Source organism: Akebia trifoliata, chromosome 8 (assembly GCF_017979445.1).
Source record: "Akebia trifoliata isolate Shusen 1 chromosome 8, ASM1797944v1, whole genome shotgun sequence".
Classification (NCBI taxonomy): Eukaryota; Viridiplantae; Streptophyta; class Magnoliopsida; order Ranunculales; family Lardizabalaceae; genus Akebia; species Akebia trifoliata.
Window position 1 is genome coordinate 18,898 of NC_141382.1, and position 25,871 is coordinate 44,768.

General features: G+C 36.8%; 3 protein-coding genes across 12 annotated transcripts; 1 reads left to right on the top strand and 2 right to left on the bottom strand.

The window, feature by feature from the left end:
• Positions 1-340: 340 nt before the first annotated feature.
• On the bottom strand, positions 341-12,400 carry LOC147395190 (phosphatidylinositol:ceramide inositolphosphotransferase-like). Of its 10 annotated transcripts, XM_086451335.1 has the most exons (12): positions 5,579-5,650; positions 5,419-5,487; positions 2,982-3,035; positions 2,695-2,901; positions 2,347-2,589; positions 2,195-2,266; positions 1,986-2,045; positions 1,797-1,899; positions 1,246-1,341; positions 1,091-1,137; positions 861-982; positions 341-753 (listed from the first exon to the last, which is right to left on the bottom strand). In XM_086451335.1, the coding sequence occupies exons 5-12, from the start codon at positions 2,384-2,386 to the stop codon at positions 670-672; spliced, it is 624 nt and encodes a 207-aa protein (XP_086307461.1). In that variant the 5' UTR covers positions 2,387-2,589; positions 2,695-2,901; positions 2,982-3,035; positions 5,419-5,487; positions 5,579-5,650; the 3' UTR covers positions 341-669. The 10 variants fall into 10 exon arrangements, with proteins under 10 accessions (XP_086307461.1, XP_086307455.1, XP_086307462.1 ...); XM_086451329.1 differs by lacking the exons at positions 2,347-2,589; positions 2,695-2,901; positions 5,419-5,487; positions 5,579-5,650 and adding exons at positions 8,718-9,090; positions 11,962-11,990; positions 12,075-12,400; XM_086451336.1 differs by having other exon boundaries at positions 1,986-2,039; positions 2,347-2,901.
• On the top strand, positions 9,482-11,641 carry LOC147395191 (uncharacterized). Its single transcript, XM_086452104.1, has 4 exons — positions 9,482-10,726; positions 10,852-11,004; positions 11,116-11,176; positions 11,250-11,641. The coding sequence occupies exons 1-4, from the start codon at positions 9,482-9,484 to the stop codon at positions 11,639-11,641; spliced, it is 1,851 nt and encodes a 616-aa protein (XP_086308230.1).
• Positions 12,401-23,037: 10,637 nt separating the features above from the next.
• On the bottom strand, positions 23,038-25,453 carry LOC147395192 (UDP-glycosyltransferase 76B1-like). The gene is given in 3 exon segments (XM_086450889.1): positions 23,038-24,013; positions 24,015-24,195; positions 24,580-25,453. Coding segments are annotated over 3 exon segments (1,365 nt in total). The 5' UTR covers positions 25,064-25,453; the 3' UTR covers positions 23,038-23,313.
• Positions 25,454-25,871: the final 418 nt, after the last annotated feature.

The window sequence follows — 25,871 nt, forward strand, 5'->3', positions numbered from 1 at the left end:
CCAATCTTTTATTTAAGATATCATTTGAAGGTAGGGCATCACCATCACTGTCCTATGAAAAAAATTTCTAAGTGTAGACAGGCTGGGGTGGGGGTGGGGCATCAGACAAGAAGCATCTAATGGAATCAGGCCAATACCTCCTATGTTGCCTGTCCCTGCTGCATTAATGTCTTAACCAGCGTAACAGTATTTAGTACCCCATACTATATCTACTGTTCCTCTCCACCACCACCACTCCCACCCTTTTAAAATCTCTTTCCACTTTCTGTGTTCTGTCCTTTCTTTCTCTTTGTAAACAGTTTTCATGGTGAAGTGCATTCTTGGACGGACCAATGCAACCTGATAAGAATCCAAGTCAATATATAGCTGACAATGCTGTCAATTCAATCATTCATTCACCTATGACCAACATCATGGCCTCAGGAACAGTTGCACCTCAACATTGAAACAAACACTATCTATAAACTCCATGATGCATGAAGTGGTGGGTGGCATTTTTAACCATGAAAAGAAAAGGGGGGAAGGGGGGCTTGGATAAAAATACAAATCAGGTTTACCACTGTGTCAGTCGAAGAACTAATCATACTACAAAGCCAAGATCGCATGGATCTAAAAAGCATTCCTCGCTGCACTTCCCATCACTGCAGCAACAGCAGCAGCCGCCATCATCTACGTACCATTCATCACTGTTTCTGCATGGACAGAATTCCCATTTTCTAGAGTCTTCCCATTGACTTGTGTTGTTCTCTGTCTCTGGATTAACAGAAATCAAACCTCACTATAATAATAATGCCTCAATAATGAGCAAGAATGAAGCAAAACAAATTGCATTTAGGGAGGGATTAAGCAATGTGCCATACCCAATCTGCCGTGTCTCCAGAATTCCCGTTCAGGATTTTGTGGTGTTCTTCTTTGGTTCTACCATCTTTATTTTTGTTGCTCAAAGGTATCAATGGGTTTCCATTGTTTCGGTCAGGGAGTTCTGCAATAACATAACCCAGTCAACCACCACAATCTATCAGTCAAAACAATTGAATGAGAAGGGGAAGTTCAACTGGAGGCCAACATAACAACAGAGTGAAATGCTAACCTGGCAATTTCTTATCCACAAAGACTACCACCAAATTAACTGTGTACCTGCATATGAAACAAATTGATCAAAACAAGTAACACATTATCCAAGTGACATTCTTCAAGAAGTAGTTGAACAAAGGGAATGGGGAGGGGGGAGGAATTCCTTTTTACCATGCAACAATGATGTCAACTGTGTAATGGTTGCGAGAAGCTATAATCAAGAGACTTTGAATAACAGCAATTAACCAAGCAAGCTGCTTGATACACCTGCAATCAAATTTTTTATTCAGGACAATTACCACCACAATAAGCAGAAATAACACAAAGCATATACTGGCATCCATCTAGAGCTATTAAATTAGAGAATCAGGTAATTGAACAATACAAAGTGGTATTATTTTTATGGGTGAAATGGCAGGAAAATTGCTCTATCAAAATTTGCACCAATACTGCTCTTGGACTTTATTGCAAATGGCATGCGTTATTAAGTGCAATAGAGGAGCCATCCAACACAGGATATCCAGAAAACACAGCTGCTGCACATCAAGAAATAGCCAGCCATGTTTTCAAGCCTGCCCAGATACAGACAGAGAATTGAATGCAGACTTTCTGTCTTGCAAGTGAAAATACAAACATAAACATGTGAAAAAGAAATATTTTTAGAATATTTATAATCCCAAATAGTAGTAATTTCATCTAATACAATTAACTCAATACTCTACCTTCTCATCCCATATTTTTTATATGTGAGCACAAAGACAAGGGTAAAAATCATGTGAGATGAAAAGATCAAATCACGACAACCATAGATTACACCCCGCGGAACTGCACAATAAAACAGAGTGAAGAGCGTAAAAGATATACCATTTAAGAATACTAAGGTAAATCCAAACAAATACAAGGTCACTTACAATTAATTATGAGCACTTCAATGATACTTTTCGGATGGGGCAGTCTGGCAAGTGCTGAACCTTGCAAGGAATATGACAATCAAAGCTTAAATTTAATTGAAAAAATACGAACTTTGCCAGACAAGTCAGCATTTGGAGAACTGAAATTAAATTAATGTCCAGCTTAACTTAATGGCCATAACACCCTACATATCATGGAGCATTCAGACCTCGCGGCAGTGATAGTTTGGGCCAGGAAGCTGAGTAGAATAAAATGTGATGATCCGGAGGATTTGAGAAGCCTGCAGAAACCAAACATACATAAAGGGACTGTGAATGGAGGACACAAATAAGGAATAATGAATTCAGGACCAAAAGAAACCTTCTTCCCCTGCAGGACTGGAAGTCTCTCGAGTGAACATTTGGAGGATCCTACTTAGGTTTGTCTCTGATAAAGCAACTAAATTTTGTGATATTATCCATCCAATCTAGACAATTTTTCTGCAAAATCCACTATTATTTTCTGACCAACCAAACGAATTTGATAGGTTGGATGATTACTCATCTAAACAGGTTGAACTTGGGCCCTCTCCAAAGCAAGGTCCATTAAATAGAGGGTCCCAAGCTGTATGTACATACGGAATTGGAAAAGAGGTCATAATGAGATTCATTCCAGATGAGAAAGTATACTTCAACACCAAAAATGTCCATGTGTCGCACAATTTCTTACCCTATCAAGAGGGTGGAGTATTGCTCCTTCAACTTCAAAGGTTTTAGACCTACTAATAGGAAGAAAACTAATTCTGAGGACTCTCCAGAGGTCCTTATGGGAAAAAAAATCAAACATATAGGTACATGCTTTGCTGGTTTTCATTCTCCCAGTAAGGGTGCCCACTTGCAAGTCCGAATGAGCTTAAAAACTGAGCAGTGGAAATATCTACAAAAGTATTTCAGATTACATGCACCTCCAAACAACAATATTGGTGAATCAAAAAACATTCTATCATCTGTACTTACAACTAAAAATGCCAGCACCCTGCACCACAGAAGAACTGTGTAGAATTTTTTGCTCTGAAAAAAGAAAGGATGAAAAGTCCATGGCAACAAAACATACATAAGAAGATAGAACAGTGAGAAATTATAAAAGTAGATCTAAGCATCCCTGCCGACTATACCTCCAAATTCATTCAAATAAGGAAGACAAAAACAGAAAAACATGAAGATATACAGGACATCTTGAAATTTAATTTAGTCATCTCTGATGATGTAGATGAATCTATTAGCTTCCACACCTTGCCCATAGCTACACTACAACCTCCCAGACTTGCATACAAGATCAATGCCAATTAATTTTAGTTTAAACATATTTACCAGACAATATAAGTCTCTGATTAAGGTAATCATCACCAGCTAGTCACTGAACCAAATACGGTGGATCAGACTTCATCTGGGATAAGACAGCTTTTTTTTATCATGACTAAACTTTCAATTACTTGAATAGATGATTCTGTTTCTTGTACATTCTACTTTATTTTATCAATAACAATTTGACAAGGTAAAATTATATATTATTAGTTTGATAACTTTTTCCAGGACATACTACTTAAAATAAATAAATAAAAAGCCCAAAGGGATATGGAACCAAGATAGCTTGATTCTTCAATGAAAATGTCCAATATATTACTATCACTAGAATCAGTTGCATTCTCAGGAAATTGAGCGTTTCCCCTTGAAACAATTTTTTTTACTTTCCAAGATGCTTAGCCATTTCTACTTTTTTTCTTGTAAGTGTAAAAAAAAATTATTAAAAAGAAAGAAAAGCAAAAAGGGGGCTGTGATAGCCCCCATACAAGGCAGAGAAAAGAGAGAATAGACAAAAACCAAAACAAGAGCAACAAGAAGCTAAAAAGAGAAAGAAAACTAAGAGCCAAACTAGCATCTCATCTGAAAACAAAGTCCTGGAAAGTCACTCCTACGAAATCCCTGCTAAGCTTGGACCAGAGTATAGAAGGCCCTACATCTCCAAAAACACAGCTTGGGATGTAATTACCTTGCTCTGGAAAACTCTGTTGTTTCTCTCTTTCCATAGACCCCAAGCAATGGCAAAGGGAAGGATAGCCGAAATGAGTCTTTTTCTATGAGAAAAGATATTGAAGGTCCACCCAACCAAAATAGAAAAGAATGACTGAGGTAAAACTCAATCCACTTAGAACCGAGAAAGAAACGACATCCAAATACCCCAGGAAAAAGGACAATGAATTAAAATGTGATACACAGATTCCCCATTTCTCAAACACAGAGAGCAAAAATTTGGAGTAATCCAACCATGGGAAATTAAGCAATCCAAAGCAAGGATTCTTCCCGAGGAAGCAAGCCACACAAATAAGGATACCTTGGATGGAATAAGGTTGGATCAAATGATGGAGGTTGAGAAAGAAACTTCAAAAGACGGCAGTAAACACTATGTGCAATTGAGTATAATGATCTATCGAGGAAATTCATTATTTGTGGAAATTATACTCTTTTCTTGTATTTTGTCTATGAAACTCATCATTACCATCTTACACTTTAGCTCTGCTTGGAACAAAGCAAATCATTTTGCAAATGCAAATGATTTGTTGGAATCTAATATATAGATGCTTATTACATTCTAATTTTTTTTTTTTTTTTGCATTGCAAATTATTTGCATGAACCCTTCACAAATTTCAGTAAATAGTTTGCAGCCCAAAAGGTGCTGCAAATCTTTTACATTTGCAAATAATTTGCATGGTACCAAGCAGGGCCTTTATCCCAAATATAGGGAAAAATACGATTCTACTTTTCTACTCCAATCTATCTTGGGTATAGCTCAATACCTCCATCTATATCATTTTTTGTCTCCCTCTTGCCCATTTAGATCTCTCAACTTGAGGATCTCATTTTCGCTGATGTTATCATTCTTCTTTGTATGTCCTCAACTGACATTCCTTTGCTTATATCTCTTATTGAGGCTATTCCTAAATTTCCTAGAAATTCAGACTTTGTCTCTCCTAACCTTACCACTCATCCATTCTGATATCCTCACCTCTGCTATGCTCATTCTATGACATGTTTCTTAACTACCTAACAGTCAGCTCCATAGACCACAAATGTTCTAATTGTTGCCTTGTAAAATTTTCTATTGGTTAATAGGCATCCTAAGATCACACAAATCCCCATAAAACACTCCTCCAAGGTATCCATCAATCATTAATTCTATGGTTAAAATAAGACAACATTTTGACACACTCATACGACCCACATGAAGATGAGTCGAGAGATGATTTGGAGAGGATGATCTCCTCACCATGAAGATCATTTACAACAAAAATCAACATGTGTGAAAGAAGTAACAATAACATAATGGCCACTTTTTGCCCAAAGAAGACAAAAATGAAAAGGAACTGAGAATAAAAAATTGGGAATGAAACTTACCAAGCTAAAGGAGAAAAAAACAAATGTGAAGAGAGTCTCACTGATGTAAGCTTTGTCTTGCCCAAGCTCCTAAGGAAGCATATCATAGTGTAAGAAAATTGTTCGAAGTCAGTAAGTGATGAAGATATATAGCAGGTAAACAAAGTAAACTGATACACACCGGAAGAATAAAGAAGCCAGCATCTTGAAGGGTTGGTCCCGGTTGATGTAAGTAATGAACTCCAAGGGAGCCATCACCACTAATGTCGTGCCCACACCCCAAAGTTGCGGCCGTCAAATGAATATCGTTCACATCACCTACCCCAAAAAGCTTACTCTTATGCAAATTGATATGTAACCCATACAAGGCCTCAAAGCAACACAAAAGAACCCGAAGCACCCTCACTTGGTCCCTCGAATGCACCAAGAAAATCAGTGTGTCGTCCGCAAATTGTAAGTGGAGATCAAAGGTCCATCATTCACCTTAAACCCTGACAACTTTCCTAACTCGACTGCTCTTTTAAACAATCTACCTAAAGCCTCTACTACTATAAGGAACAGAAATGGAGATAGCGGGTCCCCTTGCCTCAACCCTCTCGAACCTCTAAAAAATCCCGCTGGGCTCCCGTTAACAAGAATGGAATAAGACACCGTAGTAACACATTTCATAATCCAACTTATTCATTTAACTCCAAAACCCATCCTCCCCATCATATATTCTAAAAAGTTCCAACTTACATGATCATAAGCCTTTTGTAAGTCTATTTTCCCAATCATCCCCTCTTTCCTATCCTTAATCCTTGAGTCGAAACATTCATTGGTCATCAAAACTCCATCTAGAATTTGTCTTCCCCTAATGAAGGCCCCTTGTTCGTCGTCAATAAGCTTGGGGAGAACTACTTTCAAATGCGATGCTAACACTTTAGATATAATTTTGTACATTGAACTCACCAGGCTTATGAGTCTGAAGTCACTTAACTTGTCCACCCCGGCTCTCTTGGGGATGAAGGCCATGAATGTACTATTAAGACTATAATCCAGGCACTTCTTGTCTTGTAGCTCTTTGATGATTTTCATGAAGTCTAATGAAACAATTTCCCAACAATGTTTGAAGAACTCCATTATGAATCCGTCTGGGCCCGGCGCCTTATCCCCACTCATCGAGAAAAGGACCGTTCTTACCTCATCTTCCCCGATTTGTCTTTCCAACCACATCCTATCTTCCTGATTCAGCGAAGAAAATTCTAGATTATCAGGCCGAGGTCTTAAGGGTTCTTTTTCCGTGTACAAATCTTTGTATTAGTGTGCCACGCCTTCCCTAATCTCCTCTTCTCCTATCACCATGCTATCATTGATGGAGAGTTTATCTAACTGATTGCTTCTTTTATGATAGTTGACTACTTTATAGAAGAATTTTGTGTTATTATTTCCTTCTTTCAACCATTTGACCCTCGATTTTTGTTTTCAACTTATCTCTTCCATAAGCGCCGTTCTTTGGAATTCCAATTTCAACTCCATTTTTTTCCCCTTTCCTCCAAATTCAAACTCCTTTCTTCCTCTTTTTTGTCCAAGCTTTCTATTTGAATCAATATCTCCTTCTTTTTTTTTTTTTTGAAAAGTATAATATATTGATCAGAAAAGAAATACAAGAAACAAAGAGGCCGAGGAAGCCTCAAATAAGAACAACAAAACAAGGAAAAACAACATTAGTAATTACAAAAAGAGTGCCATCTAAACACAAAATCGTCAAAAGTAGTCCCCACGAACTCTATATTCTGCTTTGACCAAAGGTATAGCAAACCCAAGATCTCCAATATCTCCTTCTTATTCTCATCGACTCTCCCCAGGACCTCTTTATTCCACACCTTCAACTTTTCTTTCAAAAACTTGAGCTTGTTCTTAAACACCCACCCCGGATTTCCTCTAGCCGGACACTCATTCCACCAATTTCTGACAAGATCTAAGAAGTTGGGCTGCACTAACCACATGTTTTCAAATCTGAACGAGAGTAGGTATTTTCTAGGGTAACCTACTTCCAGAAAGATGGGGGTATGATCAGAGACTGAGCTCGGGCTAGCCGAATGAATAACATTATGAAACTTTTCCTCCCACTCGTTATCAACCAGAAACCTATCTAATCTGGACATCCTTGGGTTACCTTGGTTGTTTGACCACGTGAATCGTCTACCCAGGCGAGGGAAATCCATTAAACAATGCCTCCCAAAATTGCGTTCTCTCCCTATTGATAGTTGGTCTGTAAATGCCAGAGAACACCCACTGAAAATCTTCCTCCCTTTTCTTACACAAGATTGAGATAGAGAAGGCCCCGACTAAATTATCCATAACTTCGATCCAGACTTTGTTCCACATCATAAGAATCCCCCCAGCTGAGCCTATAGCGGGGAGAGCTATCCAATCAATATGTCTTCCCCAAAGTTCCCTGATTATCTTGTCATCACAATTAGCTAATTTAGATTCTTGCAGCGTAACAATGAAGGGGTTCTTACTTCTAATAAAAGCTTTCACTGCTGCCCTTTTTCTCCTATCACCCAACCCTCTAACATTCCAAGATAAAACTCTTATCGTCATTGGTAACCAAACGAATACCCAACACTACCAAAAACAACCTATCTCCTCTCCAACCTGACCACCTCCTTATCCGCACGTGGTCTAAGCAAATTTCTTATCATCTCCAAGGGAGCCATCACCACTAATCCATTATTCTCTCCATCCCTATAGCTTCTGATTTCCTGGATATTCTCGAAGCTTAAATGCTCATTCTTCTCCTCAATTCCATATCCTTTATTGATGCGATTAAGTTTTGCCTCCAGAATAGTTCTATCTCTCAAGTCCCCAACAGCCACTCTCAAAATCAGGGAAAACTGACTATCCCTTATCTCTGGAACTAAACCAAAATCCTCTACCAAATTAAGTGCCTCACTAACTAATCATTCCACCATTTCCAATTCTGTTGTAACTAACCCTTCCTCCAGTATTTCCGTTAGCGGCTCATCTGTTTCTCTGACTGCCCAATTTCCATCATTATGCACCTCTGTCTGATTTACAACTACCACCTCCCCTGGTTTCTGAGTAGGCTTTAATGATACAGGAGCTAACTGACCGACATCTTCCCTGTTCTCTCTTCTTTCTTTTTTTCTCTCCGATGAGCTCAAAGGACAGTAGGGAATTGGTGAAGGCTACAGGAAATGGGTACCTGTTTAAAGTGAACACACCTCGAGGGGAAAACAACGAAACATCCAAAGAAGATAGCAAAACAGCTAACTCAGAATAAATATGGGCAAAAAATTGGGAATTCTCACCAGGATACAAGGAAAGGATCTGAGAGAGCGTAGATTGGCCAATAATGTCTCTTACCGATAAGACTCCCGGGCTATAAATCTCTCTATTGCTGCTGCTTGGAGAATCAGCAACGTTTGATCTACCCGGGTGATTCCAAAGAGCAGCTCGAAATCTGTCCCAAACTCTTGATACCGCAATAAGGCGGTGCTTGGACTGCTCCTCTCTATTTGTTAGATGGGTCTCTTGTTCCACTACGCCCTCCATAACACCACTGTGGGGTAGGATACTTTTACAATCGAGGGTGCTCGTCCCATACCGTCACGTCCCCATCCTCTGTCGATCACCTTAATCACATCTTGTATGCTTCAATTTCTTCGAGAGGACACACTACTCCTACTGTTGAGAAAAAGTCTTTGTTTTGTCCTAGTCTTTAGGAGTTGTTAATAATGGGGTACTGCTGAACTAGTTTTCAGCAAGTCTGTTTAGTGGTTTGTTAGTTTACCAAGTCTTTAGTTTAGTAGTGGTTCCTATTTTTGTGCTGTTATCTGTTGATGCACTTGCCTATAAAAAGGCCATTTGCTTAATGAATAAATACAGAATTTTTGTGTCTTTCCTTTACTAGCTACTTTCCTACTTTGTTAGTCATTTCTCTGTAACAGTGGTATCAGAGCCATAAAAGAGAGAAAGTGAGTTTGTGGGTCCGAAAAAAATTGGTGAGGTAGAGAGTCCAAAACAGCAGCAGCTTCTTTATTTCACAATTTTTTTTTATAGGAACAGTGAGCAGATGGCTTCTGAAACCTTTGTGCAACCAGCTATTCCACGCTTTGATGGTCACTATGACCATTGGAGCATGCTGATGGAGAATTTCATGAGGTCTAAAGAGTATTGGCAGGTGATTGTTTCTGGGGTAGCAGAACCAGCAGCTGATACAATATTGATAGAGACACAGAGGACAGAGTTAGAAGCACTAAAGCTGAAGGATTTGAAGGCGAAGAACTATTTTTTCCAGGCGATTGATCGATGTATCTTGGAGACAATTCTTTGCAAAGAAACCTCCAAGCAAATCTGGGATTCTATGAAGAAGAAGTACCAAGGGAACACAAGGGCGAAGCGTGTGCAGCTCCAAGCTCTTCGTAGAGAGTTCGAGGTACTTCAAATGAAGTCAGGGGAGTCAATTTCAGAGTATTTTTCAAGGACAATGGCAATTGCAAACAAGATGCGGATCCATGGAGAAAAGCTAGAGGATGTCACCATTGTTGAAAAGATCCTTCGTTCACTAACGTCTAAGTTTAATTTTGTGATTTGTTCTATTGAAGAGTCTAAAGACATTGATACTCTTTCAATAGATGAATTGCAAAATTCCTTGCTGGTTCATGAGCAGAAGATAACCCAGCAAGACAGTGAAGAACAAGCATTGCAAGCAGCAACAAACACAAGAGGACGTGGAAAGGGTGGATGGAAAGGCAAGAATACACACCAGAGACAAGGAGAAAATAAAGGTTCTGAGTCTCAAGGAAACTGGAAGGATCGTGATGCTCAAAAACCAAAGTCAGTAGACAAAACAAAGATTGAATGTTATCGTTGTCACAGGTATGGTCATTATCGCTCAGAATGCCGTACAAATTTAAATAAACATCGAGGGGAAAGGTCTAATTTTGCAGAAAATGAAGAAGAAATTTCCCTTCTCATGGTGTGTCATAATAAGGGTGAATCTCACCCAAATTTATGGTATTTGGATACGGGCTGCAGCAACCATATGTGTGGAGACAAATCAGTTTTTTCTGATTTGGATGAATCATTCCAAAATACTGTAAAGTTTGGTGATAACTCTACAGTATCTGTTTTGGGAAAAGGAAGGGTTACAATTCAAACTAAAGGGAATTCTCATTCTATTTCCAATGTCTTGTTTGTACCAAATTTAAAAACTAATTTGCTTAGTGTTGGTCAACTTCAAGAAAAAGGATATGAGATTTCTATCAAGGATGGAGTTTGTCGAATTCAAGATGAGAAGCTGGGCTTAATTGCTCAAGTGAAGATGACAGCAAACCGGATGTTCCCTTTGTATCTCCATCACACCACCCATTCATGTCTCGCTGCAAAACTAAAAGATACAGCATGGTTATGGCACTTTCGCTATGGCCATCTCAATTTTAGTGGATTGAAGACCTTGCAGCAGAAAAAGATGGTGGTAGGCTTCCAGAATTTGAGTCTCCTTTAGAGATCTGCGAAGAATGTGTTGTTAGCAAACAACATCGAGATGCTTTTCCAAAAGGAAAGTCTTGGAGGGCTAAGAAGAGGCTAGAACTAGTACATTCTGACTTGTGTGGGCCAATTAAACCAACTTCAAATGGAGGTAAACGATATTTTATATCGTTTATTGATGATTTTAGCCGAAAAACCTGGGTTTATTTTTTGCAGGAAAAGTCAGAGGCTTTCACAGCCTTTCAAAGGTTTAAAGCACTAGTTGAAAATGAAGCTGGTAACCAAATTAAGATTTTGCGCACCGACCGTGGTGGAGAGTACAACTCACATGAATTTGTTGATTTCTGCAGTTGTTTCATGGTCATCAAAGAAGCAATCACTAGTTACTTTGTCAACAACAGAAGCTGAGTTTGTGGCAGCAGCTTCTTGTGCGTGTCAAGCACTTTGGCTAAGGAAAATTCTTAAGGAGTTGCAGTTCCAGCAACTAGTTTCTACTCAGATTTTCTGTGACAATAATTCAGCAATTAAGCTCTCAAAGAACCCTGTTCTTCACGGGAGATGCAAACACATAGATGTGAGGTATCACTTTTTGCGTGATCTCACAAAGGATGAAGTTATTGATCTTGTGTATTGTCGAAGTGAGGACCAAGTTGCTGATGTTTTTACTAAACCCCTCAAATTGGCTGCCTTTCTGAAGTTGAGGAAGTTACTTGGAGTTTCCAATCTGGAAGATTCAATTTGAGGGAGAGTTCTACATAGCTTTAAACTGAATGTTGAGAATATCAGTTTAAGGGAGGGTTTGTTGAGAAAAAGTCTTTGTTTTGTCCTAGTCTTTAGGAGTTGTTAATAATGGGGTACTGCTGAACTAGTTTTCAGCAAGTCTGTTTAGTGGTTTGTTAGTTTACCAAGTCTTTAGTTTAGTAGTGGTTCCTATTTTTGTGCTGTTATCTGTTGATGCACTTGCCTATAAAAAGGCCATTTGCTTAATGAATAAATACAGAATTTTTGTGTCTTTCCTTTACTAGCTACTTTCCTACTTTGTTAGTCATTTCTCTGTAACACCTACTACCTGATTGCAATATGGATTTGAGCTGCCCAGACGCAAGCTTCTTGTTATTAACTGTAGCTTCTTGTGAAAAGATATCTGTTCGTACTAACCATTGATTGCGACTCACCCTCTGTTGAAGGATGAAAGTGCAGGAATCTAGTGCCTCATCTCCAGCCGTTGGGTCGATGTATCTCTCTGTCTGCGCCTCTATTCCCGTGCCTCTTTCAGTGAAGAAATTCTAGTTGATCAATCTTTCCTCCTTACCAAAGAACCCGTAATCCTTACCGGCTGGTATTGCAGATTCTTCGACATCAAAACCCCTCCAAACCTCAGGAACACTCCTGTTATCCCCTGGTTCTGCAGACACCTCTTCTGTCTCTCTTTCATAAGTGTCCGAACTATGAGAGCCTATCATCTGGACCTCATCTATTACCAAACTTTTGGTTGCTGTCCTTTTAAGGTCTTTTAAGGATATTAGACTTCCCACGGGCTTTATTCACTCTCTGCCCAATCCTATTATGAATCACAATTGGGCCCACACTAGCTTTACCCATTCTTTTATGAGAGTTGGACTTCCTATGTGGGCCTGAACTTAAGAAGCTCAAGTCCATATTTGTTCTCCCTGGACCTTCACTGTCCAGCCCACCCTCGGTTACATAACAGCCTTCTTTCTCGTTAATTGCACCAGGCCCAGCTTCACCATTTTGGGCCCCTGGCCACCTAAACCCCAGCCCCACTACCTTGGGCTTGACAAGCTCCACCATCCCACTTTTTCGCAACCATCTAATATATGCCAGATTTCTCGCTGCCTTAGATAGCAGCTTCCCCGTACGACCCTGCTCTAAATCCCATCGATGTGTTTTCAAGCATTTATTGTGTTTAACACGTGGACCTATACGAGGACGAAATTTGAATTTCCGACTATTCAATGGCTTGTTTGGCACGCTTCTAGCCCTTAGTTTTGATAATTTCCGGATCACTTCGCTAATTCCAAGTATCTCCTTCTCCGATTGACCCTCCTCCACTTCCAGCTGAAAACATACCTCCTCCACCTATGTGCCTACCTCTACAAACATGCTAGTCAATGCTTCTTCTCCCTTTCTCGACCCCGCTAAAGGTTCTTTCCTCTCTACCTCTTCCCCTGCCACCTCAATCCCTATCATGTATCGAAAACCATCCACCCAGATATACAGCCCTCGCGGCATCTTCCATGGAGAACAGCCAACCCTCAGCTTTGCTTTATCCAATCTCGCGCGACGTAGGGTGTATGTATCCACCTCTAAGAGTCCCTCCAGTTGAGCTCCTATCTTTTTAAATACATGGTTTATCCATAGATGAAAGGGTAGCCCACTGATGTATACCCATGTACCATCTTCCCTCCACACTGGTTTTATAGTATTGCAATCCGCGAACCACGGCCGTAAAGTAAAGGTACTATTGCCCAGCGAAACTGATCTTCTCAAATTCGCCTTCAAGAATTCTGCTCTGCTACCCACCATCATCATTCGAGTTAAGGGTTCCTAGTCTAGAAGTTTAATCGTTGCGGACTGGGAGAGCCCTAGCTTCATTATCGATAGAAAACCATCCCAATCTTCCCCCGCTGAGTTCGAGCTACAGATAAAAGACCACCTCCAGTTGCTGAACACCATACCATTGTTGTTGGCTTGTTTGACCCCAGGACTAAAGGCTCTCTTACCCTCAGGATTGTAGCTTACCTCCTCACCTAATGTAGTTGAACCATCCATTTTTGTCTTGGATAAAGAAGGTTTATTCACTACCTTAGCCCACGAAATACCCTTCCCTCCCTCCTCCACAGGTGTCTTCATCTTTTCAAAAAAGAAAAAGAAAAACACATGTACAATAGGTGAATCCTAATCAGCCACCTTTTGTTTCCGTTTTCAAAATTGAATTAAGATGGTAACTCCAGATTGATCCACCATACACCAAAATCAACTTTCTTTTCTTTGCCGATGAATTGAAATGATGGACTATATATAAGTTTAACATTAGATAATTGTTTCTCTTGTTAAAATTTTAAATTCAGTTTTGATTAGTTGGAATTTGATATTTTTCGATAGAGTTCCATCTTTTTCATGTCATTAGAACAGGTCATCCACCAACCTTTACTCTACTAAACATCTATCAATCTTGGTCCATCATTTTTTCGTTGATGCTCTAGTACGACTTTTTTTAAGATCTGTCTTGTACATTTTTCATCAAATAGTTTGTATGTGATATACTTTTTTATAAGGTTCAATAGAGATTATTTCTATGGACTGTATTGAGTATGTTTATTAATTCATTGGAGACCAATTGGTCTTCTAATTAAAGTGGGTGCGGATGCACAGTATCCAATGCGCTGCTGCTGCTGCTTCACGAGATTCAATTTTTACATTTTCTACCTAAGTTGTGACAGACATGTTATTTCAAGTCACCACATCATTTTTCTTTGGAAATTAAAACAATTATACGGTGTGACACTGTGACAGTCTTGTTCTTGGGATATAGGGTCTCAGAGACTGTTATCTTCCAATAGTAACTGACTTATAACTGTTCTCTGAGGTAATTTGGAGCTACTAATTGTCTTTATTATATTCTTTTGCTGTCTCTGTTTTACAACTAACGGTTTGGTTGAACTTGGATGAGGACGGACCATTAATTTCTTTAGAGTTGGTCTCAAAAATCAAGATTTTGTAGGTTTTATCTACAAAAACTAAGGTGGTGATTGATTGCGCTTCAAAACGCAATTTTACTGGCGTTTGCGTTAAAAAGTGACAGTTTACAATATTTTGTGTGTTTGATAAAACTTTTAAAAATTGCGTTTGGTGCGTTTTAACGCAATTTATCAAATTTTACCGTTGTTTTGAAAAGCGGATGAAAGATGCTTCGCGCAACAGCGTTAAAACGCAACTATGTGAAATGTCTTTAATACCCTTTCACAACTTTAGAAATTCCATCGTATGTCCGCGATTAAAATCAGTTTCGTTCATCGAATATGTCTTCCATTCGATTTCACAGCAGCGGCAACTGATCTCCTCGACGACGACCACCATCACAACACCGATTAACCTATTGACGATGACGTTCAAGCGAAACCCATCGAAGACGACGTCGGTAAACCCATTTTATTTGAAACCCATCGACGACAAACCCAACATTCATAGTTGAACCCAACCCCGATCAAGACAGTGACAAAAATCGACGCCATTGACGATCCCGTTTGCTATCGACGGCATTGACGATGACAATTCGAAGTCAGATCAAAATCAATCCCTCCGTTTACCCCTTTTTCCGATCGGAACCCCTTTTTTCCAATCTCTGTGAGTTCTCTCTCTCTAATTGATTTCAATTTTTGTGAATAATTCTTGTCGAAATTGCATATTGAACAGAAAATTTTCTGTTAGGGTTCTAATTTGTTGGTAGATTTTTATTAAAATAACAAAAATAGAAATAATTTTTATAGATTTTTGCACCAACAAGGCATGTATATCGATTTAAATTTGTGTGAATGATTCTTGATGAAATTGCTTATTAAAGGTTGGATTAACAGAAATTTTTCTGTTAGGGTTCTAATTTCTTGGTAGATTTTTATTAAAAAATAAAATAATAGAAATTAATAGAAATTTTATTTGTTAGAAATTATTGTCAAGATGAATATGAGATTCTAATATCATTGTTGTGTTTAAGTACTGATTTATTTGTCATATTGTGTTTTAATGGTGTGCTCGTTTGTTATTTTTTGATCTTCTTGTATCTATTATGATTCGAGTGAAATCATAGATTTTTTTGTTTGCTTATTAATTCATTTATGGAGCTGGTATTTTGGGTTTCCTTTTGATTTAAGTTTTTAGATTTTGTTTAAATTTTCATTTTTGGTTTGGTTTGCACTCTAAGTTCTGTTCTGTAAACTTGATACATTTGTATCTTTTTCATTCATGTAGTTGTCAAGGACTGTATACTTAGGCCTGGAGTTTAGATTTTAATTTGGAATTGATTTTAAAAGTTATTTTAAGTTCAGATGGCATGGATTCTATTTTTTTCCAGATTGAATTTTCTTATATTCAATTGTCCCTTCAAGTATGTTTTTCTTATAGGGAGTTTAGAAGCCAAGTAAGTATTTGTTTAGAGTTTGGGTTCATAGAATTTTTAAAATTGAGATAAGTTGGGTTAAAAATGCGTATCTGGATTCTATTAATTCATGATTGTGACACATTTATTGTTATTCTAGTTAGAGTTTGATTGCATTTTGTGATTTAATTAGCAACCGGGAGGGGTGTTGGTGGTGGTTTCTAAAGTATGTGATAAGTTTTGCCAATGCACATTACATGGCAATTGGGTTGGTAGATCCTCCTTGCAACTTGAAGTATTTTTACCTCTCTAACAGTTTTTTTTCTTTCTATTGTACTAGTATACTCCTTTAGAAATATTCAATCCAACTGTTAATGGTTGACTCTTGCATATGGTGTGATATTCATGCATTATGGCATAAGTTCTATCGTTAGATAATTTTTTATTCACTTCCCAAATGCTCGTAGCTATTAGATTTGTCCTATATGTGACCCAACTGAAAAAAGTATCATATGTTTCTAATATTACAATCTAGTGGGGGATTGTAAGATGTATAATAATATTTGAAGAGTTGCAATAATAACCTTTTGAAAAGTTGTGATTTAAAAAGCTTTGAAAAATTGCACCCAAGTGGACGATTACTTTAATAATTACCTTCTTTCAACATGATTTCAATAGTAATAAAATTATCACTGTGATTATGTACTTGTAGGTGAATACGAAAACTTTTTTTTTGTTATGTAAACCTTTTGATTTATATTTGAATAAAAGTATGGCTCTCTAGCATAAGTCATTTTTAAAAACGATATTCAGTTGAGTAGGCAATTACTTTGTTTAATTGCATGAAAGTAACTTGTATCTCTTTATGAATTGGCCTCGATAAAATTTAAATTTTAGGTAGTTACGTGCAAATAACTTGTGACTTTTCAGTCTCATCTGTTGATTGTTAGTTCAAAACATGAGAGTTGGTTATAGTTCAATAGTAATTGAAATAAGCAGTCCTAGGTTTTTTTCCATTTACATTTATTTTTCCAAGTGTAAATACAGTGCAAGTCAATGACTACCGTGAGACTGAGAACACACACACACATACAACAATTACTGTATTTTGTATAGTCAAAGATTGAGAACACAGGACTCCCTCACCGTAGGACTGAGAACTGTGCGTTCTTCCGGTTATCTATATGATAACCTGACATTGCCTCCTGGTTTCTCTCTTTGATTATACACTGTGCAAAAATTGTAGGTTGAGATGGTGTAAGTAATCAAATAATTTACATGATTAATTGAAATAGACCATTTAATATTCCGTTTAAGAGGAGATGCTGTCGAAATTTCTATAGAATTATAAATTTTTCTATAATTTTTTTAGAATTATAAACATTTTAAAATTAAAATAATTATTTTTTTAATTTTTTATATAATTTTATTATATTTATATATATTAGTGTAATTATATATGTATAGGGGTATTCTGGTAATTTTTATGCATTCTGGTTGCATTAGCAACCTTAAGGGCATTCTGGTCATTTTACCCTACTACAGCAGATTTTAGAAGCTGTATCAAACAGTAATTACCAGATTCTATTCAACAGCATAGCAGTTTTAAAAAGCTCTATCAAACAAGTTTTTCAACTTTTCAGATTCTGACAGCAAATTCAGACAGCAGATTCTGACAGCAGAAGCTGACAGTAGTTTTAAGAAGCTGAATCAATCAGCACCTAAGATAAAAATATGTGACACACACACAAACACACATAAATATATGCAATGACAATATTTAAAAGGAAAAGCCCTATTTAAAATAGAGTGTACCTAAACCTGTAAGGGGACCATGACGTAAAACCCTATTTAAATTGGTACAATGGAATATTTTTTTATTTCTTTGGATGTTTTCTTCTGCAAATTATATTATTGCTTGGATAGTAGCTATTCCCTCATCTATTAAGAAAATATATCACTTCCATGCCGTGGATATATGTCTATTGTGGGGGAATTTCTGGCTCGAATAATGCTCGAAAATATATGGGCCCAGCTAACTAAACTCCTCGGATGCGCGGATGTCCAGCTCGAACCTGCACCACCAATTCATTAAGTAGCACGGATGGCGTGCTCCATGGATATCAAATGACAGTATAGGTCGGCAAGACGAATCTGACAGATGTGCCATTGATTAATAGCTCTGACAACCCATACCATGTCAGATCAGCTCTGATTATGCCAGGATTGACAGAGCAGTTGCAACTACCCCTGCAGTTGACGTGTCAGAGAGTGAGCTAACTGCCCTTAGTAAGTTAACTGCCATGGGTCATTTTAAAGAATGGCACAGAAAACAATCAAGTTGGATGCTTATAAAAGGAGGAGGACTATGGGTAAATGGGATGTTCGAATTCTTCTTCTCTCTAAACTAAATTAAGATTGATCAACTCTCTTAGAGACTAACTTGATCGTCGGAGTGGGCTAATTCGCAGGTCCGCCCAAGCAAAAAGAGAGGAAAAGTGTAGAGCAAATTCTAGCATCTACATTTATCATATTCAGTCGGGACCATGTACAATACATCATCAATATGACTAGTCAATATCATCCATCATGAAACAAATTCAATGTATAACTGAGAATCCACCATCTTCCCACCCTAAATGTCCTCATTGGCAATATAGCCAGCTGGAGTGTTAATCCCACACTACACAGCACGATCCGCAGAAGCCGATCCTATGAAGCACACTTTCGACAGTTGTAAGAATGCCAATGACTGAACACTTTCAATGGTTGTATGTGGTAATACCACATACTTGAAATCAAAACCTCATTCGTACTTTCACAAACTTACAAAAAAAAAAAAAGTGCACTTAGACAGTTTTAGAAAGCATAATAATCACCCCTTGAGTTTAAATTCAATCCAATGTGTATCAAGGATGGGATATTATATCTTATGTATTTTTTATGTGAACTTGGGAATGTTAAGTATTGCTTTGTTGAGTTCTAGGATTTGTGCTTTTATATTAGAGTAGTGCTGGGGTGACACAAGATTTATTGTGATTCTCACAATTTTGACATGGACATGCATACATAACCATAGATGATTTTTACTCGTATCGCGAGGAAACACATCTATGGTGATGTGCACATCTCACATCAAACTTGTGAGAACTGCAGTAAATACTTTGTGTCATTTCAACATTTTCCTTTATATTATCATAACAGCTACATTATTGGTGGAGTAGAAAACAAATCAGTGTTTAGACAAAACTACGAAGACTTTCCGGGGATGTATTGGTACAATTATATATATATATATTTCTGTGAATTGGATTTTGATCATTTAAAAGTAGATTTTGAAGGGTTATGAAAATAGACAAAAACTTTATAATGGTAGTAAGATCAATTATGTTAATAAAGCAATAATTTTGCTGAATAGAAAGACAAAAAAAAACTTTGTTCGTCATCAGGAGGAAGGTAAGGGTAGCCTCAATGTTTGGTAATGATTGCTTTTGCCAGTCCCAACATGTCAGGCTGCCAAGCTATGAGTGCCCGTCCCATGAGCATTTGTAGTACATGTACTTAATATGCAAGGACAAATAGAGATTAGTAAAGAGATTGGAAAAAGAGGTGCTCGATTATGATTCTAAGCTCGTATGAATAAAAATTCAGTTAGGAAAAATTTCAACAAATCCAACGTAATTGAACTTTTATGCAAGGAGATAAAATAAGCTTATTAAGATTAGTAATTAGGGAATGATTTTCTTAAGTACATATTTGTCATACACTAAATTTTTTGAATCTTAATCCTATCCATGACCTGATTCAAGATTATAATTTAAGGGTGTGAGAAGAAATAAGAATCATTGAATCATATCAACTACATATCGAAAAAAAATTAAAATAAATAGGAATTTATACTTAATTAAAATGGAGAGTATTATCTTGGAATCCAATCAAAATGTCAAATGTAGTTATACTTGTTAGATACTTATTACATTCAAACCAAATATAACAAAATAAAATAAAATTGTTCTAAATTTGAATATTAAAAAAACTAAACAACTAATATAAAAAATATAAAAAAAACTATGTTCAATGATAATTCTGCATTTTAATCGTCCAACTCCAATTTCAATACTCATTATCTGAAGAAAAAAATCCGACAGAGTCGATAAGTTAAAGCTTACAAGAAAGTCAATGTTACACTAACATCTATGCATACATAGATACAAATAAAAAGAAATATATGATCATATTATCATCAAGTAACCAAGTCATTTCAAAACAATCAATGCATGCAATGATGACCAATTTTCCCACCGGCTTAATCATAACCATCATCATCGATTTTTCCAACATCTCAGTCAAACTCTCTGTTTTAAAACGTTGAACCTTCCTCAAGGGACTTTCAGATCTTTCACCAAAGGCCTTAAGTCTTGATTTGCTCAATTCATCATTCCAAAATGTGTCAATGATTATGCATTTCACATTCATCTTTTAAAAGAATATTTCATGCAATTTTAATATAAATATTATAATGAAAACAAAAAATTTATCATCAAAATCTACAAGTCATTTATATCTCATATTATTCATCGATAGAAACATAAGAAACACATAATCATGTTATATACTTAATTTTTATTTACTACCTATATATAAATAGATGTGTCGTGAGAACCTGCCTTAATCAATGCTGGAATCTGTTAAAGAAATCTGATTCCTTCTTTTCCATTTTCTACATCTTTTTTATTTGTTACACCAAATAAATATATAGATAAAAATTACATAACTATTAATGGTATCCAAACTATCCTACTATAATTTTAGCATCTCTCTCATTCCAATGATTTTATTTTCTTTTAAAAAAAATAACACAAAAATAAATTCAAAAAAAAAAAAGACTAACATTACAGCCTTGTATTGCAAGTTGGCTTTTTTAAATACAAAATTTTATTTTAATTTTTTTTTCTATAAAGGAGACTTCCAAATCTTTCCAACAATATATAGATTGTTGAAAACAAATAAGTAACGAGTCCTCGGCAAATTTTACAAGTTAACCCCACAAACCTTTCTCGAATGATGAGAATCATAGATTCTTTAAAATGATGGATTTATTTATTTATTTATTTTACAATAAAATAATAGATTTTTGGTTTAAAACTACAATACATAAAAATCTATGACTACTAGGAAGATCTAGAAGTTTCCTACCTTAAATTTACACCGAAAAATATCCAAAAAGTGTAGAAAATTGAGTCGGGCCGAAGGGTTTGTATCGAACGTGGTCAGAAACACTATTTCCTTGATTCCCCTTGAAGCTTGCGATAAATTGAGCGATTTTTTCTTCTACGCTGAAGCCTAACGGGTCCTATAAATAGATGATAATTTAAGTTGAAAATAGAGAGAGGTCGCTAGGGTTTCTTTAGGGTTTTTTTTAGAAAAAGAGAATGTGAGAAATAGAGGGTTAATTCTAAAATTTTCGTGAGTTTTAATATTTATAATATTAAAAGGACGTAATGGTCATTATTCAATTTATTTTATTTTAATTAAAAAGTCTATGTCCTGAATTTCAATTTTTGCGATCTTATAGTTTATTTCAGTTAATTTTGCAATGTGGATCTAATGGTGTAATCAGTTTCGAAAAATTCCAACTTCAAACAAATCCTTCTATTTGTTGATCTATGAATTTCTTCGAGATACATATTTAAAAATCTATGGTGTTACAATATAGTGCAATATAGAAAAGGGACAATGACTTAAGAGGCCTCTTTATTGAGAATTTGGACCAAAAGTCCCATAGTAAAAAATAGAATCGGGATAATATGATTCGCCAGGTGGCATACTCAATCGACTCCTTAACGTGACAAGTTTGAATATTGTAGATCTGTACACCTTGAAATACATGATTACACTTCCCCATAAAAAATGTAGTCCTAGGGAGTCGTGTATCCCGTGACGTACAAATCTATGATTCCCGAATTTGTCCACGTCAGGGAGTCGATTGAGTATGCCACATGGTAAGTCATATTATCATGACTCTAAAGGATATGCTCCATTAACGACCTACTTTTATAACATATTAATAAAAAATGATCTTTTATCAGGAATTTTTTAAGAAAAATACTATAACTAACCTAAACAACTTTAGAAGTTTAAAGAAATAGTGGTTTGTTTTAGATGTGACCCTTCTATGTTTTGGTGAATATTCCTATGTTTAAAAATACTTGACATGCCCATTGGCTTTGGTAATCTCTTTATAAATTAATAAAAACAATCTGAAAGCCTGAAAAGCCTATGATTTTTCTTCCTAAAACTAGTTGTCTTTAACCCTCTTAAATGATCATAATGATAACGATGATTTATAATGCTTCAATTATGCTTATTTTCAGATCATTATCATGTTCATTAAGTCTAAATCTTTTAATCTATGTGAAAACTCATTTATTATTACTTTTCATATCATTATCATGTTTATTATTATTTTCCTTTTTGGAAAAGAAGAATGCAAGAGTTTCAGTTTCGAAATCCCTTCGCTCAAATTCCAATTTATCACTCAATTAGGAATCCTCCAATAATCATCAAACCTATGTCCAAAGAGTGCAAATGAGCCGAGGACTCTAATTCGAGTAAATTAGAATTATGTAAATTGGAATTTTGCTCTCAGGCATATTGTTACCTTGTTGTTCTTGTTGTTGTTGTTGTTGAGCCCAATTTTGACACACACACAAAAATCACACAAATGCTCATTGAACTAACCCACTCTACAGACGAATGTCTCAACAACACACTCATTTCATTTGGAAATTAGTTAGGGAATCAATTGGTGTCAGACCTTTGGACTAAGATCTATTGGAGAAATCCCCCTTGGACGTATTAGTGACCTTTTGTGCTTGAGGCACCCATTTTTTAAGGCTTGAATATGCACTAAATAATAGCCTTCTTGGAGACGTACAATTTTTCTCGATCAAGTGATAAATCTCTGATTTTTTCAATGGACTCCTTTTGGCAAATCTTCACAAAAATTCAGAGAATTTTGTTGTTACGAATTCCATTATATAGGTCATTACATTAAGAATACAACTGTTTATTCATTTAAAGAGGAAAAAACAGTGAATTATACAACCAGGAAGGGAGGAGGGTTGAAACTCTACTTCTACATTTCAATTCTTACCGAATTAGACCTCTTATTAAAAGAAAGAATCTCCTCTATCTATGTAGCAAGATTTGAGGTGGAGGAGTAGGGTTTACTTGAATGCATATATATGATCCGAATTCCCCTCTTAAAATGAGAAAAGAGACTGGTACAAAACCTCTTACAATGACAAAATATGATGAACCAACCTATCTGAAGACTTATAGGCAGAGCCACCTTGCTTCACACAAGCATCTACCTTCTCCTTTAGATCCATTGCTCTCTGCCTGATTTCCTTCCCTTCAATGTCCACCATTACTCTTCTTATGCCTCTCTCTATTTCCCCTCTCTCTAAACCATTCTCCATTTCCAAGCCCACCCTCCACACATGGCTCACATACCTAGCACTCACTTTCTGGTCCCCAAACCAAGGCCAACAAAGCAAAGGGACCCCTTCCGATACACCCTCCAATGTCGAATTCCAACCACAATGAGTCCAGAACCCTCCTACAGCAGGGTGGCTCAGTACTCTTTCTTGAGGTGCCCATTTGACAATGCAACCTCTTCCCCTTGTCATCTCTTTGAAGCCTTCGGGCAATAGTTTCATCCATTCTGACACACTTACCGAACCAGGTCTAACCACCCATAGGAATGGTTGCTCACTATTGGCTAATCCCCAAGCTGTCTCCATTAGTTCTCTATCATCCATGACAGCCATGCTACCAAAGCTCACGTACATAACAGTCCTAGGCATCTGTTGGTCAAGCCAATTGATGCAATTCGTATCCTCCATTATTAAGCTACTAGACGAGGATGAGATTGAATCGTACCACTTATGCATAGGACCTATTAAGAAGAAGGGAACAGAAATATCTCGTTGTACTTAATGTGGTTTTCTCGAGGTAGTCGAAGGTGTTCCAAATGATTCCTGAAGACGTCCTTAATGCATTCATAACGTTGGCATGATATTCTAGTAAGTTTTCTATCTTTCCTCTGTTGAACTCTGGAAGGTCCTTCACTCTGAGGGGTGGAAGCTCGGGTACTGGTTCCTGTGACAAAGTATCTGAGGCACAAAATATTATTAGATCCGTGCTTAGCCTTATTCATTATCGAAAAAAAAAAAGTTCTGTGGTTAGCTTTGGAGGAACCTCAAAAGTGTATAAATGTCAAAAGGTCCACCCAACGTGTCTGACATTTGTGTCTCAATCAGAAATAACATACATGAATGATATCTTATCCAATTTGGATTGTTAGATAAGTATGCCACAAATTAAGTAGATGAAAACTTGTGGGATCAAGATCAGATTCAGGTCGGGACTTATTGATTTGATTACACACTGAATCCTAAAAAATTCTGGCCTTATTACCTCAACCAGATGGACCCAAAGAAAACAAGATTCTTTTTTCCTCCTTGGGTGAGAGAGAAACAAAAAGGAAAGAATGATACCTTTAACAGGAAGATAACCTTTTTGTTGGAGAAGGGGTAAGGCAGCAAATGGTACAAAAGAGTTGACGCTGTTAGTCCTCAAAATCAATGTGGGGAGCTTCAGATGGGTTGCCACGCTGTGTGTGAAGTACATGACTGCGTCCGATATGATGCAAGCAATTGGATTTTGTTGGTTCTCCTCCATCATCCCAACCAAACACTTGTTAAAAGGTGCTTGGCAGTTGAGGTTGAGGGCTAATATGAGGGCAACAAAGTCTTGAGAGGAGGCTTCATCATCTGATAGGCCATCGTTAATGGGTATAAATTTGAAATATGGGTGATTGGATGGGTTAGGAGCATTGAAGTAAGTGTGAACGATTGTGATGGAGAAGCCTCTAGAGTGAAGAATGGAAGCCAGTTGGAGCATGGGATTTATGTGGCCTTGGAATGGCAAGGGTACAAGCACTACCTGATGTCTCCCTCTCATCTCTCTCATGCTTTCCATTACACTGATTTCAACTGTTCAATCAATAATGGAGAGAGAGAGAGAGAGAGAGATTTACAGAGGTTTCACTCCAAATTCCAAAGTCCAAACAAATGCCTGAGATGGGAAAATATCTCCCAATAGATTGATTATCCAGGGAATGTGATCTGTTTTTCTCTCTACATCTGAGTCCTCGTTGGATCCTAGGAAAGTCGGGGGAATAGTTCAATGACAATGAAGTGTGATGGCTCTGATATTAAAATGTAAAAAATTAATACAAATGACAGATCATTTCTTGTCTTCATTACTTTGGACTTTTTATGTAATCGCATAATACCATGTGAGTCGTGATAATCTCTTTTTAGAAATGTTTTAAAAACAGAATCAATGATTGAACCCAAAATTTCTCATATTAGTCATACCCTAGTAGTAGTTGGACCGTAGTTCAGTAAGATTAAAGTTATGTCTAATCTTCTATTATTTTCACAAAATGTAAAATTTATGAAAGACTAGTGTTATTAGCCAAATCAATTTTGTTATTAAATCTGATTGAACCATTGGTTTGGTCCGATTTTTTGAACACCGACTTTGAGTCCATAAAGCTACAATACGAAGATAATTTTCAGCCTAATCAAAACTTCCTTGCCAGTTAGATTAAGCGTCATGATTGGCCCATGAATTTGTTCCCAACCCATAAGCAAACATGAGAAAATCTAATAATGCCTCCTAAAATTCGAATTAGAGTGCACCTGCCCTGTGGCACGGCAATCTATATATGCTCTCATTTAAAAATCAAGCTAATTTTAAGCCATTTAGATATAGTTAACTA